Source organism: Falco cherrug, chromosome 13 (assembly GCF_023634085.1).
Source record: "Falco cherrug isolate bFalChe1 chromosome 13, bFalChe1.pri, whole genome shotgun sequence".
Classification (NCBI taxonomy): domain Eukaryota; kingdom Metazoa; phylum Chordata; class Aves; order Falconiformes; family Falconidae; genus Falco; species Falco cherrug.
Window position 1 is genome coordinate 12979162 of NC_073709.1, and position 13208 is coordinate 12992369.

At 43.2% G+C, this 13208-nt stretch overlaps 1 protein-coding gene across 4 annotated transcripts in view; it reads right to left on the bottom strand.

The window, feature by feature from the left end:
• Positions 1-12357, bottom strand: part of STRN (striatin) — a 73446-nt gene extending 61089 nt beyond the window's left edge. For 2 of the 4 annotated variants that reach the window (XM_055725486.1, XM_055725485.1), the window contains exon 1: positions 11921-12355. In XM_055725486.1, coding sequence (XP_055581461.1) covers positions 11921-12226 — 306 coding nt within the window. In that variant the 5' untranslated portion in view covers positions 12227-12355. Of the gene's footprint in view, positions 1-11920 lie in introns of all 4 variants that reach the window. The other 2 variants (XM_055725484.1, XM_055725483.1) reach the window with 2 other exon arrangements.
• Positions 12358-13208: the final 851 nt, after the last annotated feature.

The window sequence follows — 13208 nt, forward strand, 5'->3', positions numbered from 1 at the left end:
AACTCGCTTGAATTTTGGAGATCAGGCATGATGAATCTTACTTCAAAAGGCCATTTGCTGGTGGCCGGCTATAGCAGCTGCTCTAAAACATGACGCCAGCTGACATAACTTCATTGCTTAAGTGCAACCACTAAACAGCTTGACAGACACCTGAAGAATCCCTAACCACCAGTCACCAACTAGAGCAGCCAGTTTATGACGACTGAAAAACACTGGCTGCTCTCCAGTGAAGTTGATCTTCACCTTCAACGGGGGAATTGCATTTGACTGCCAAAAAACCCTCAGCTGAATCAAAAGGAGGGCCTCTCACTCTGGCATCAAGCTTCTCCCCACTTAACACTCAAACTGGGATGAACAAAAAGCTAGAACTGAATTCTGATGTTTGTTTTATGCTCAGGTTTAGGGAAAGGCACAGAAGAAAAATTCTGATGCTGGAGTCAGCATTTCCTACCCTGAAGAATGTAACTACAAGAAACACGTCAACTCAACCAGGTCACCATCCCTCTCAGTAACAACAAGAACACCTCAAGCACATACGACTTGGTTCGCAGTAACTGGACAGTGCACTGCCACTCTGATTTCTCTCTCCCTGCCTCCAAATAGGCCCAGCAGAAATAAACAAGTGCCCTTCTAGCCAAAAAGTGAGAGGATATCAAAGCACACTATTAAAAATAGTAGAATGTGACATAAATGTGCATTCTGTTGGAATGAAGAAGATCATCCAATGCCATCGGGTCACAAGCTGAAGTGATCTATGATGCGACCTGCTGTCTAAAAGCAATTTCTAGCTAAGAATGCACTGACTGAACAGGCTGGAATGAAGCATTTTTACCCAGCAGGTTGATAAAGGACAGCCAGTAATGGCCTGGCTCATGCACTGCTTTACTACAAAGGTCAAACCAGCACTGCCATGCTAACAATTGAGGTTAAAGTCATCTTCCACTGGTGACAGCCTAAACAAAGGAAAAAAATGCAACTTCTCAGAGGTTTTGACAGCCTACATTTGTATGAGAGAAAGAATAAATGAATTTCATTAAGAAAAATCATACGACACGTCTTTCACATGAAAATGAGCAGAGTCACGTTTCTGATACCTGGCAGGCCTGGCTCCTTGACTTGTCTGACTAACCATTTGAGAACCAAAATTCCAAACTGTCACAAGAAGCTTCTTAGGCCCATAAAAATCACATAAATATTGTTCTTAATTCTACCTCTGGAGCTGAAGCATCTACATCTTATGATTCAACATGAAGGAAAAGTATTGTTGCTCTCCCTCCTCAGCGCCACTGGCAGGCTGCATGTATTACATACATATTGCACAAGAAGGAAGAACACTGGAAGAAATAGTAACTAATTCTTTGCACATCTTTTATTGTCAGTGGTATGCCAGTGCTCCTAGTGATGTCTTAAAACTTTTCTTTTTCCTGGACTTCCAAGATATCCTTGTGTTTCTTACTCAAAAAGCATGCAGCAACAAAAGAGTAGAATTCAAAGGCAGTCTCTCCAGTCCTACGTAAGCTTATTGCCGGGATCTTTTAAGGTTATTATATACTTTACAAAGCAGTAGTTTCACTGGCGAATCAAGAAGCAGACAAGTGCACCAGAGGGCCTGAGAACAATTTCCCTGTCTCCCTGGAGGCTGTGCAGTTTCTAGCATAGCTTGTTCATGTTTCTCTTCTGAGTAGCATCCTTACACCCAATACTCATTATTTTTGAGAAATTCTAGCTCTGAAAATGAGAACACTTACATTTGTCATTTTGATAATATACAAAAAGTAAGAAGAATAATCCCTCCTTTTCCCACAGGATGTTAGCAACCTTTAGCCCTCATTTATGTAAGTACTGGATAATTACAATTAAGTTAGCCTCAATGGACAACAAAACATCAGTTATATATGTAAGCTCAAATTTTATTTAAGAAATTCTTAATGATAATATCCAGGTTTATTTGTAATGCACATAAGGTCAGCATTAAAGTAATAACTGAAATTTTATACGAACATTAATACTGACACAATCCATATGTCATAAGCAGATTTCATTCTTTACAATGTTTGGCAATTAACTGAAAATATGCAGAGGAACCTAAATGTTAATGCCATAAATGAAACAATTTGTAGTATAAATTAAAACTGAATAAATTAGTACACTGAGTTTAAATATTCATCTAAAACGATGAATGATGAGATCTAGCAGCATTTTCTCAGTCTCTAGAACATAACAGTGATAACTCTAGGATCACTGTTTCCAGTCAAAATATTTAGCCAACACCTGTCTAAATGTCTGTGCAAACATTTGAAGTGTAAGAGGTCTGGGTTTAAACATGATGAGAAATGTAACCGAACTGTATGACTGCAGTTTTATCATTTGGATGTAAACAACAGAAATTTATCAGTAGATTGAGATTCCACAGTCCATTTCCCAAGGTTGCAGCTTTAGCACAAGTCAAACCTGAAGCAGACTACCTGAGGGAGTAGGAGAGCAAAGGATCGCTTCCCACTTCGAATAATCTGCAACACTGTTCTACACTTGTGCTTTGGCCACTCCTGGCAAGGTTTGCCAAAAATTTCAAGAATTCACAAACAGGCCCAACAAACAGGTTCTGTGACAACTGACCTTCTAGCTAATAAGGTTAAAATGCATCAAGTTGTAAGCACGTCATTGCAAACCTCTAAACTGCCTGTAGGGATCACGCAAAAACTCTGTTCCTTGCCTTACGGGTGGGGCGCATCGTCTCCATAAAGCACTCAGCCCCACTGGCTCTGCAGTGAGGAATCAAGGCAGCACACGCCTCAAGTTTATTCCAGGCTAAATGCTACAAGTTACTGTATTACAGCTCAACTGTGAAATTACAATGCAGAGAGTCAGGAGGGAAAAAAACCCAACCAACCAATCACCAACCAACCAGCCAACAAAACAAAAAAAATACCAAAAAACAAAACCACCACCTCCTCCCCCACAAAAACTACCAAAAAACAACAAACCAACAAGAGAATACTGGGAAGAGAGATGCCTGGAACAGTCTATTTCAGCCACAATTGTACACTCCAGTATGTTTTTTTTCCACTGTACCTCATTATAGTTACTAGTATTACCAACTGCAACAAAACTTACAAGTTTCCTGCACATCCGGTCTAAATTAATAGCACTGTAGCCATCTTAACTATTCCACTTCTTCACCAGAAGTTTTAAAATAACATTCATTCTTATGTTAAAAGAAAAAAATTATGGCCCACAAGATCGCCGTTTTAAGAAACTCCCCAAAAGACTCTAAGATCCACACTGAAGTGGAAAAAAGCGTGAGGCAAAGTTTTAGGTAGCACTGGGTTAGAAACAACTTTTTTTAAAATGCTGTTGACTTCCTAATAGAGGTTTAGCAGCTGTAAAAATATAATCAAATAATGAAATTGCATCTTAATAAGTCTGGATTTTAGCGATGTTTACAAAAAGTAAACTGAAATTTACACTTCCTGGAATCAGCACCCAGAATGACAGGGATGCTGAGAATTATTATCATACCTCCACACCTTTTTAGACTGACATCTTGACATTACAAAGATATATTTTTTTTTAATCTCTTGCTGTTTTAACAGAAAATTTCTGATATTTTTAAATTTTTAACAAAAAAATTCTTTAGAAAGAAACAATACCACAGCTGCTAGACAAATGATGCAAGTTTAGTATCAACTTCTACCAGTGCCTGAATTTTACAGCTACTTCAAATTAAAAGATGCTCTTTTTTTTAAATTCTTAAGACTCACGAACTATAAAAAGCTTCTCCATTCTTTTCTTTAAAATATTTATGTTAATATTTCAAAGTAAACAAATTTATGAGTACTTGATGGTCAACAGGCACCATCTGACAACGTAAGAGCTACTAAGACACACAGTTCTGTACATACTGCTTTCATAACTCAAAAAACAAGGCCTTCACAGGTTGAGAGAAAGAGAACAAAGGAGGGGGAAAACTGCAAGAGATGTATTGCAAAAAATATGTAGATAGCTAAAATAACTAAATATACTATAAAGATTAATCAGCTTGGAACAGTTGTGCTAACTGATCTACCAAGATCAGCCAGAAGGATTCTGCAGGCTCAGTATTTTAGATTATAGTTGGCTCACTCAAGTGCTACATATTTAAGTATTTTTGTAAATAAGCGTAGGTATGCCTGGAGAGTGAGAGGAGGAGATAAAAAACAGGTACAGGGGGACGGGGGAAGGGAAATATCCGTGATCTAGTACAACTGGCAAACACCTTCTCAGGCACCATACTTAACATCGCAACACACACCTACCAGCAGTCCACGCCAAGAGAGGCTAGGAAGCTTTTATAAGCGCCTGTAGCCATTTGAGATAACACAAACCTGAAGTGGGGTCACAGGCTGCAAGGAGTGGCAGGCACTGAGGCGTATTTAGCTTCACCCCACACAGAAGTGCTTCAGCCTATTTATCACCTGAACCTCATGCTGGACCGATAGCGCCTCGTGGCATTAACACACAGCACAATCTGCTACGGGCGAATTATTTTTGCTGGACTTCTTAGAGATGTGCTGGCATCAGAGCTGAGCCCTGAAAAAAGTAAGCCACCCACAAGAGATGAAAGATCTAGCTTACGGTAAAAAAAGATGGTTGAAAAAGCCATTTACTTACATCCTCATCTCTTTGGAAAGATTGTTCGAAAAACAATTTCTTATCAGTGAATTCAAAAGTCCTAACAGATCACCCAGAATAAAAAATTATTTAGCAATGTATTCCTGGCAATACCTTGATTACTAATTGAAGCATCTTAACCAACAGGATTGACTTTTCTTTCTGCAGTTTGAAGTATTTTACTGGGCAGATCTCCATTCAGATAGCCAGTCTTTCTTTTATCCACTCTTCAGTGCTGCCTATCATTGTTCTAAGTGCAAACATCAAAATACTTGCTGAGTTAGCCAAGCAACATATATTCAACTTATTTAATCATTCTTCATAGATAAAAATTTTCTCTAATCCTCCAGCCATTTTTGTAGTTAAAAAAACCACTTAAGTCCTGAGCGTTAACTTTTTTTTTTTTTTTTGCTTTTGAGTCCCAGGAGCATGTTCCGTGTAGACTGATGTAAGGACAAAAAGAGAGCAAGTTTTAAACGTGATAGAATTCTATAGGCAACATTGCAATGACATCCCACAAAATAATCGCATGTTATGAGCTGGACTCCAAATTGCAAATGCTCAAATATAATTCCTTTCCCCTTGCTGTACAAGAAAGGCAGAAATGCAGCAACAGCAGTCAGCACCAGGACTGATAAATAGACTTATGGCCCACATTTACACTGAGACAACGGAAGTTCACAGGCTGAATGAATCACTTGGGGTATAGCAAGACAAGGGAGAACAAATCTGGAGATTTTTAGATTTGGCTTTGGTAACAAAAAGGCATAAACCAGACTTGACCACACAAGCATTTGCAAAAGCAATCGGTACACTCCCGTTTCTCTCTCCTACAATCAGGAGCAGGTACTCTTTGTATTCAAGCATGCACAACCACCCTGAACTAAAGCATCAAGTGAAACAGATACAAAAATAACTTGGTTTTGTTCTCACCTCCTGTTTACAAACTTGGATATGAGTATCGCGCATGCCATTTTTGTTCCGATGCTTTTGCAATCCTGCCCTATGTGACTGCCCTAAAGGGAAACATATTCCTGGCTAAGAGCAGAAAAAATGCAGTCTTTCCACACTGCAATCTTTAACTTCTTTGTTGCTGGATTATTTTCAAAATATTCAATGTTAGTTAGCATATAGCAAACTCTTTTCAAATAGGAAAATACTATCTTCTACATGAATCCATCCACAGGCCCATACAGAACAGGCCAGCATGATAAAGTGAACTTTTGTTTTCACATTTCAGTGTTTTCACTTCTAGTGTATTGTTGGCAAAGGTTGGACCCTGAGCACTCTCAAGTGATTCAGAAGATCCGTTTCCAGTATCTAAGTATTTCTCAGCATATTAAAACAAAACATAACGATCCATCTATTTCTAAGTCAGTTCTTGCCACTTTCTAGCTAAGGAACTTGGAAAGCAGGACTTGACAAGGCTGGCAGCCTTGTAAAGCCAAATATATGATCAATACCTATTGTCTCAGAAAACTGTCTATGGATATTAATTCTAGTTCAGGCTTCACATTTGTACAGCCTTACTTCTTTCAGTATTAAATTAAGATGAACGAAAGGTCTATGGAGATGCATGTAATCTTCCTTGGGGAATATTACACAGCCTGTTCTAGAACCAGTAAATGAAGTTTCAGTGTCTACTGAAACATCGATAAAGGTTGAGTTATATTTGCAATCTGTTGTTCACACAGTGCAAAGTTATTTACTCCAGATGCAATGAAACTGTTAGGAGCAAAGACCTTCAACAGAAAAGGACAGTTACAATTTGAGTGGGACAGAGAGATACTAATTTAAATTATAAACATGCAGTAGGAAAGACACAATAGGATGTTTCACCATACGCTAACCTGACATCAAAAAACCCAAAGTTTTCCACCTAGAATGTAACATCTTACTCCATTTTTACTTAATTCAATGATTCTATAGCAACTCATGAAAATCAGAAAATCATCTTCTTTCTTAAAACACAACTTTCTGTGAAAAGTAAGCTTTAAAGACCCCTTGGAGACAATGTAATGTTGCAAAACTCTTGTCTGTTCATGCTTCCTCAATATTTACAACAGCGCTTTCCTAAAAAGAGTCAGGCCCATTTAAGAAATACGTTTTCATTACACTCAAACTAAATTACACGTTTAGCAGATTTGAGAAAATGGGAAAATCAAATGCTGGGAAATTCTTGGATCATTTATGCAATTTAATAAGAAAAAACAAAACAAAAAAAAAAAACAAACACAAAAAAACAAGACAACCCCCCAAACAAAACAAAAAAAACCCCCGAAGAACCAGTCTCATCACTTCATATTTACATTTTATTTCTCTACAAAAGCTAGAAATTTCTACAGTGCAGCTCTTTCATCACTCAGCATTTACTCCTACTAGTCCTCCCAGCTTAAATAAAACAAGCCATGACAGTTTATCAATAGGTGTATTGGGATTAGCTGGCAAACATGCACATAAGCAAACAGGAAAGAAGAGTACAGAAGCTTCTCTTCTCTGCTTCGCATGAATTTGGCAACTAGAAAGTTTGCTAAAAAAAACATAGCAAAAGAAAAGATATCTGGTAGTCGCCAAGACCCATTTAGCATCACTTTTCCCAACTAAACACGCCTCATTATTGTGAACATGGCTTATTTTCTTCCGCCTTTTGATTCATCTGAAGCATTTAAAACAATGAAGTTGAAAATATTGCCTTTCTGGGGTAGTGGGGAATTTAACATTAATCACTGCTTTCTTTGTAATATTTGCCTTATGGGAAAAAATATTTATTGAAGATTTCTACAGCACTTCTGCCAATTCACAGAACATATCAAAGATTCAATCCATAGCATACTTGAAAATCTTACCAAAATCTTCTTCAAATTGTATTTTATCTTCCATTTTATTGGCCAACCCAAATCTTTAGTTTTCCATTAACTAAATAAGTGATTTCATCAACTCACTGTTCATTACTTTTTCTCTGAACAGCCTTCTCAGATTATCCAGCTATCAGAATGATTTTTAACTAGAAACTTAATCCAGTAAGAGGACCGTTATCTAAAAGCCAACAAACTGTAAATATCAACTATTTCTGAATCAAGTAACAAATGTCCTAAACCAGACTATAAATAGCCACAGCCATCTGTCTTATTTGCCCCTTCTCCTCATTACTTCAACTTGTCTATCTCCAAGGGCACTATCTTACCACGTAGCACGCCCAGTTTCACCGCCTGCCTCTTGCCTCGGAAAAGTAGCAGAAAAGGGGCAGATCCCCACCTGTGCGTGACCCCCCTCCCCGGTAGAGCTAGCATTACTAACTCTCACTTCCATAACCAGCCTCAAGTGCTTATCTGTTACTTCCATCACATTCCTTCTATTACAGTTTGTTATCATTTAACTACATTCTATCTCATTTAATTGACTCTTACCCTATCATTTGGGGAGTGTTTTTTTCTTTTGGCACCATCTTACAAGGAGTATTTTTAACAAAACTGTGGAATGACAAGCACTTTATATCCACCCATTCTCCGTAATTTCCTTGCAAACCACTTCAAAGGAAAGTTTACCCAGGAAATATCATTTTAATGTAACCCTATCAATTCCCACTATTCCAAAGCAGTCTACTACTCTAAAGAAAGAGTCATCAGAAGAAATGAAAACCTTAGCAGCAAAGAAGACAAGAGCTAGAACACTCCTTAGCAGCATACAGGGTGTCTATAAACACAGTTACATAGAGCATAGTAGTTTGTTGCAAATTAGAACATTTGTGAAATGCAGAGAAATGCCAAAGTCTGCAAATCAGCATTTTTGCCAGAAAAAAAATGTTTGTCAGAAGCAAAACTTTCCCCAGCAACATATGCATTGCTTGCAAAGACAAAATTTCGAGTCAAAACAAAAGCCATACACACACAAGCGCCTTCCAAGCTCATACAGCTGAGAAGCAGCAGAACTCAACAGCTCTGTCGCTTGCTGGGACAAGGACCTGCACCAGCAGCCCTCGACTCTGCAGAGGTCCCAGCCATGGGGGCAGAGTCTCCATTGCTCTCTCCCAGGGATGGCAGATGGCTAGTTAAAAGGGAAATAACTTCCACAACAGAGAATTCACCCCCAACCAATCAGAAGACGTACAGTTAAGGCAAGACACCAACATAGGAGGCAGTTCAAACCCTGCTTGCCTCAAGCAAAAATACGAATTTCAGTGCCCTGCATATGTATTTGACAAACCCTTGGCTATTTTGGGATGGGCTTGCCCAATACATAATGACAACTCTGAAATGCCTCGGAAACACAGTCCAGAAAAATGCAGAATGAAAGAAACCCGAAGATTAAAATGCTTGCAGAATAGGAAACCCTTTCTTGTCAACTCTTCCAAGCAGCTGCTAGACCAACCTAAGAAAAGGAAAATTACTCATTTCTGAAAAGATATGAAAATAAATGATAATGCTATAAAGCACAGTTTGTGAATACTAAAGTGAGGGTTTATAATGTTACTATTTATTCTAATGAATTACTTCACAGGGCATCACGAAAGTTTATTAGGATAATTTTTCAATCTGCAGATTTCAAAGTAGCATAAACAGAGAGCAAGCATCAAAAGTGAAATATGTAATTAGCATATAAGCATCTAGGGGAAACCCGTATGAATCTGTTTTCATTCTCACCTGAAATACACAGCGTATTCATGATACTTGCATAGATACAAACATTTAAGTCCTCTTTCACCCTGAATAAGGAACATTATATAATAGAGGCAACAATAATTTCAAAGGCTCAAGAAAAAGTAATTAGAAAATCAGAGTAAACATGAATACTTGCCACGGAAAACCAAACACAAGCACCTGATAGGAAGAAAAACCTTGGAAAGAAGTAGTAGACCAGTAACTAAGAACAAAGAGTAAGCTGCCAGGCCTGCTAACTCACACACATTATAAACTTGGGGGTGTGTCACCCAAGTAAGCATCACATAATGCAACAGAAAGGTACTCTACCCAAGTATCACATTTAGTTCCACACAATTAATTACAAGGAAAAGAAAAAGAGAAAATAAAAAGAAGCCCAGAGGGGAAGAAAAGGAATACGGGAAATCACAGTGGGACTGACTGACAAGGGTTTTTTTGGAAAGAAGGTATAGCTTAACTAACCACAATTACAGAGCCAAAGACAAGCACAGTAATACTGTGGCACAAAGTGTCTCAAATTTTTAAGTATCATGGCATGTAAGAAACTGGAGATTAAAAAAGAAGTAAATCTACCTCTGAAAACAAGATGAATTGCAGAAAACATTTATAGGATACTAAGATGACCATATAAAATCAGTCCTCCGCCACAGAGCCTCCCAGAAGAGCAGATAACACTGACACTTCCACTGGATAGAAGACTAGTAAAGTACAATCAGAAGCACTGCATCTTTATCTCAAGAGAGAGAAACTGCCCGACCTCAAGCTTCCATTATTCTGTTAAACATTTCCAAATATATAGGCCAACAAAAGTCTTCAGAAGGAGCACAGAACCAGTTTTTAATTAATACTGCTCATCCTTCAGCTGTACATGTTCAATTTCTAAAACCCATCCTGTAGTTGCTGAATGCCTAACACAAACCTCTCACAGGGATCAAAGACCACTCAACTGCAAATGGTCACAGCAGATGTAACGCCTGATGTCTATAGAAACAGCCAAGAATTTTGCACCTTTCTGAACATGACTCTGCAGCAGATAAATGCTGTTACAGCTCATGGCAATGCCAGCCACAGCTAATTATAACTTTATTGAGATGTTTTGGCAAGAGCCAAAGGCATTCAAGCAAACAAACTGTAATCGGGTTATATTCCCAGTTCTGCCACTGATGACACATGACTTTGGCAAATAGTTGTAATACTCTTACTTCTTTCCTCCTGTCTCATCCATTACACTTAACAAGCTTTTGAGGGATACTTGGGGGAGGAGGGGGAAGAAGGGATGGCATGTTAGCCTCTGTTGAAGGGCATTGCAAATATGCGAAGTGTTATTACTATTAAAGCACTGGCAGAATTTCTTAAACCCTGTGAAACAGATTTTCTTCTCCAAAGCAATTTTTGAGATCTGTATCAGCTATGAAAAAATGTCAAAATATCCACCTGATATACGACATGTGATGTTCTTATATACAGCTAAGCTAGTTACCTTCTACATAGTACTTACTGGATGTAGTGAATAGAAACACGATTCAGTTACTAATGAATTTTTCACTGCATCATTGAAGTTAAAATAAAAATTGCTCTCTTGTCCTCATGACCACTTCCTTTAAATTTCTACAAGGGAGCCCTCAACCAACGCCACATCTGCCACTCTCCTTAGAGCGGTTGTTTGATGTTACCATAGGAAGTATAATTTAAAAGGTGACTTCCCTAGTAATTAAAAAAAAAAAAACCCAACCAACCAAAACCCAGAGGAGTGGTTCGTATTGCTAAACATGCACAAGACTCTCTTGACAAAGACGGTACTTTCAAGGAAAGAGAAAGAAAAGAGATGGCCAGGAAGCAAGAGACAAAGGAGACCTAAAAAGGAAACCAAGCAGGCACTTTTCAGTCACAAACATGGCCAACTTAACAACCAAACAGCAGGCTGCCGATAACGTGGACAGCGTTAAGGCTTACAACAGAGATTTTCTCGTAAACAAAGCCAAAGAGGAACGAAGGTTGCGTTACACTAGAGTTAACGTAACGTGCCCACTGCTGAAGTACCTGGCAGCCATGGCCCTAGGCCTGCGGTTCACAAGTTCTTCAACCACAAGATCCCCATCAGCCCTCTAACGCATCAAAGAGCTCTATCAACCGCACCGCTCTCCCAGCGGAACCACCGCATAACGCGCCCCGGGGTCCCAGAGGAGCTGCCCCGGTCCCGCAGGGGGCTGCGAGCCAGCCCGAGGGCCGGGGGGCGCCGCCGGCCGCGCAGCTCGCCGGAGGCGGTTTTTAGCAGCGGGTTGTGAAAGTGGGGACAAGTTTACGCGGCCGGCCCTGCAGGGGCACCCGGAACGCCCCGCAGAGGCAGCCAGAGCGGCGCGGCGGGCAGGGCTCCCCCAGGGCCGGCCGCCATGTCACGCCCCTCCGCCCGGCCGCGGCGGGGGGCGGCCGCCCTCTGAGGGGCCGGGAAATGGCCCGCGGCGGGGCCGGCCGGCCGCTCCCTCACGGGGAAGGGACTAGGGGAAGCCAGGGCAGCGGATACAGCCGCAGGGCCGGCGTCCCCCAGCGCAGCGCGGCCGGAGGGGAGCGGCCGCCGGAGCGGGGAGGGGGGTGAAGGAGGTCGCGGGTGTTACCTGCAGCTCCGCCCGCTCCGCCTCCCACTCGGCGCGCTCCGCCTCGAAGCGGCCCCACTCGTGCTGCAGGAAATGCAGGATGCCCGGCACGCTGTACTGAGCCCGGGCCGCCGACACCGGTGCGGCGGCTCCGGAGGCCGAGACCCCCCCGCCGCCGCCGGCGCCTCCCGCCGCCGCCGCAGCGGCCGCTGCCGCCGCCGCCTCGCCCGGCTCCAGCCCCGGCCCGCCCGCCGGCGGCGGCAGAAGCAGAGCGTTGTTGTTGTTGTTGTTGCTGAAGAAAACGCCGGGACCCGCTTGCTCGTCCATGGCCGGGCCGGGTCCGCCGCGCTCCCCGCCGCCGCCGCCGCCGCCCCCTCCGCGAGCCGCCGCCCGCACCCAGCCGCGTCCCGGCAGCAGCAACAACCTGGGCGCGTCCCGCCCGCCGTCACCGCCTGACAGCCGCCCCCGCCGGCTGCTACGGCGGCCCGGCCGGGACAGCGCCAGAGCGCGGTTCGCCCGGCCCCTCCCGCGGCATTCTGGGAAGCGTAGTTGCCTGGGGCCGCCGCGGCGGGAGGGCGTCCCCCCGTCCCGTTCCTCCGCCGCGCTGCCCTCACCTCCAGGGGCGGCGCTGCAGCAAGCCAGCCCGTTCCCGGGGCGGGCCGCGGCAGGGGCTGCTGGCAACGCACCCCGGGGCCGGCCGGCCGGGAGGCGGCAGGGAGCGGCCCCGGCTGCGCCCGCGGAGCCGCGGCAGCGCAGGTGAACCGCCATCGCCCCCTCAGCGCAGGATGTGAGGGGCCCCGGCCCGCCGGCAGCCCGCCCTGGGGACAGGAACGGGGCAGGGGTCTCGCAGCAGCGCCCCAAACCCGGGTCAAGCCCAGCCCTTCTACCCTGCGCTTTTCTGTATCGGGCCTGTGCTGAGCTGCACCCGGGGTCGAAGCACCGGAAACTCTTAAATCCATCCCAAGGCTAGAGGGTTTTCTTGAAAAAATCATTAGAAATGCTGAAAAGGAGACCAAACCAACATTTTTAGGAATTACCATGCAGCCTTTTCTGTGAGGAAATTGGGAAAACAAAACACTTGGAGGTAGGAGGGCCAGGCCCTGGCTGGCGGGTGCAAGCTGCCAGCAGCACTGCCCTCCCCTACCTCTCCCACAGGCACGGAAAGGCAAAGCCAGGCTTGCTTTCCACGCTACCCACACACTGACACCAGAGGCTTGCTGCAGACACACAGCCAGCACCACCGAGAGGCTTTAGGACAGGCTGGGTGTCAGCGGGGTGTGAGCTATGGGGCAGGGTGCTGTGGGTGCCC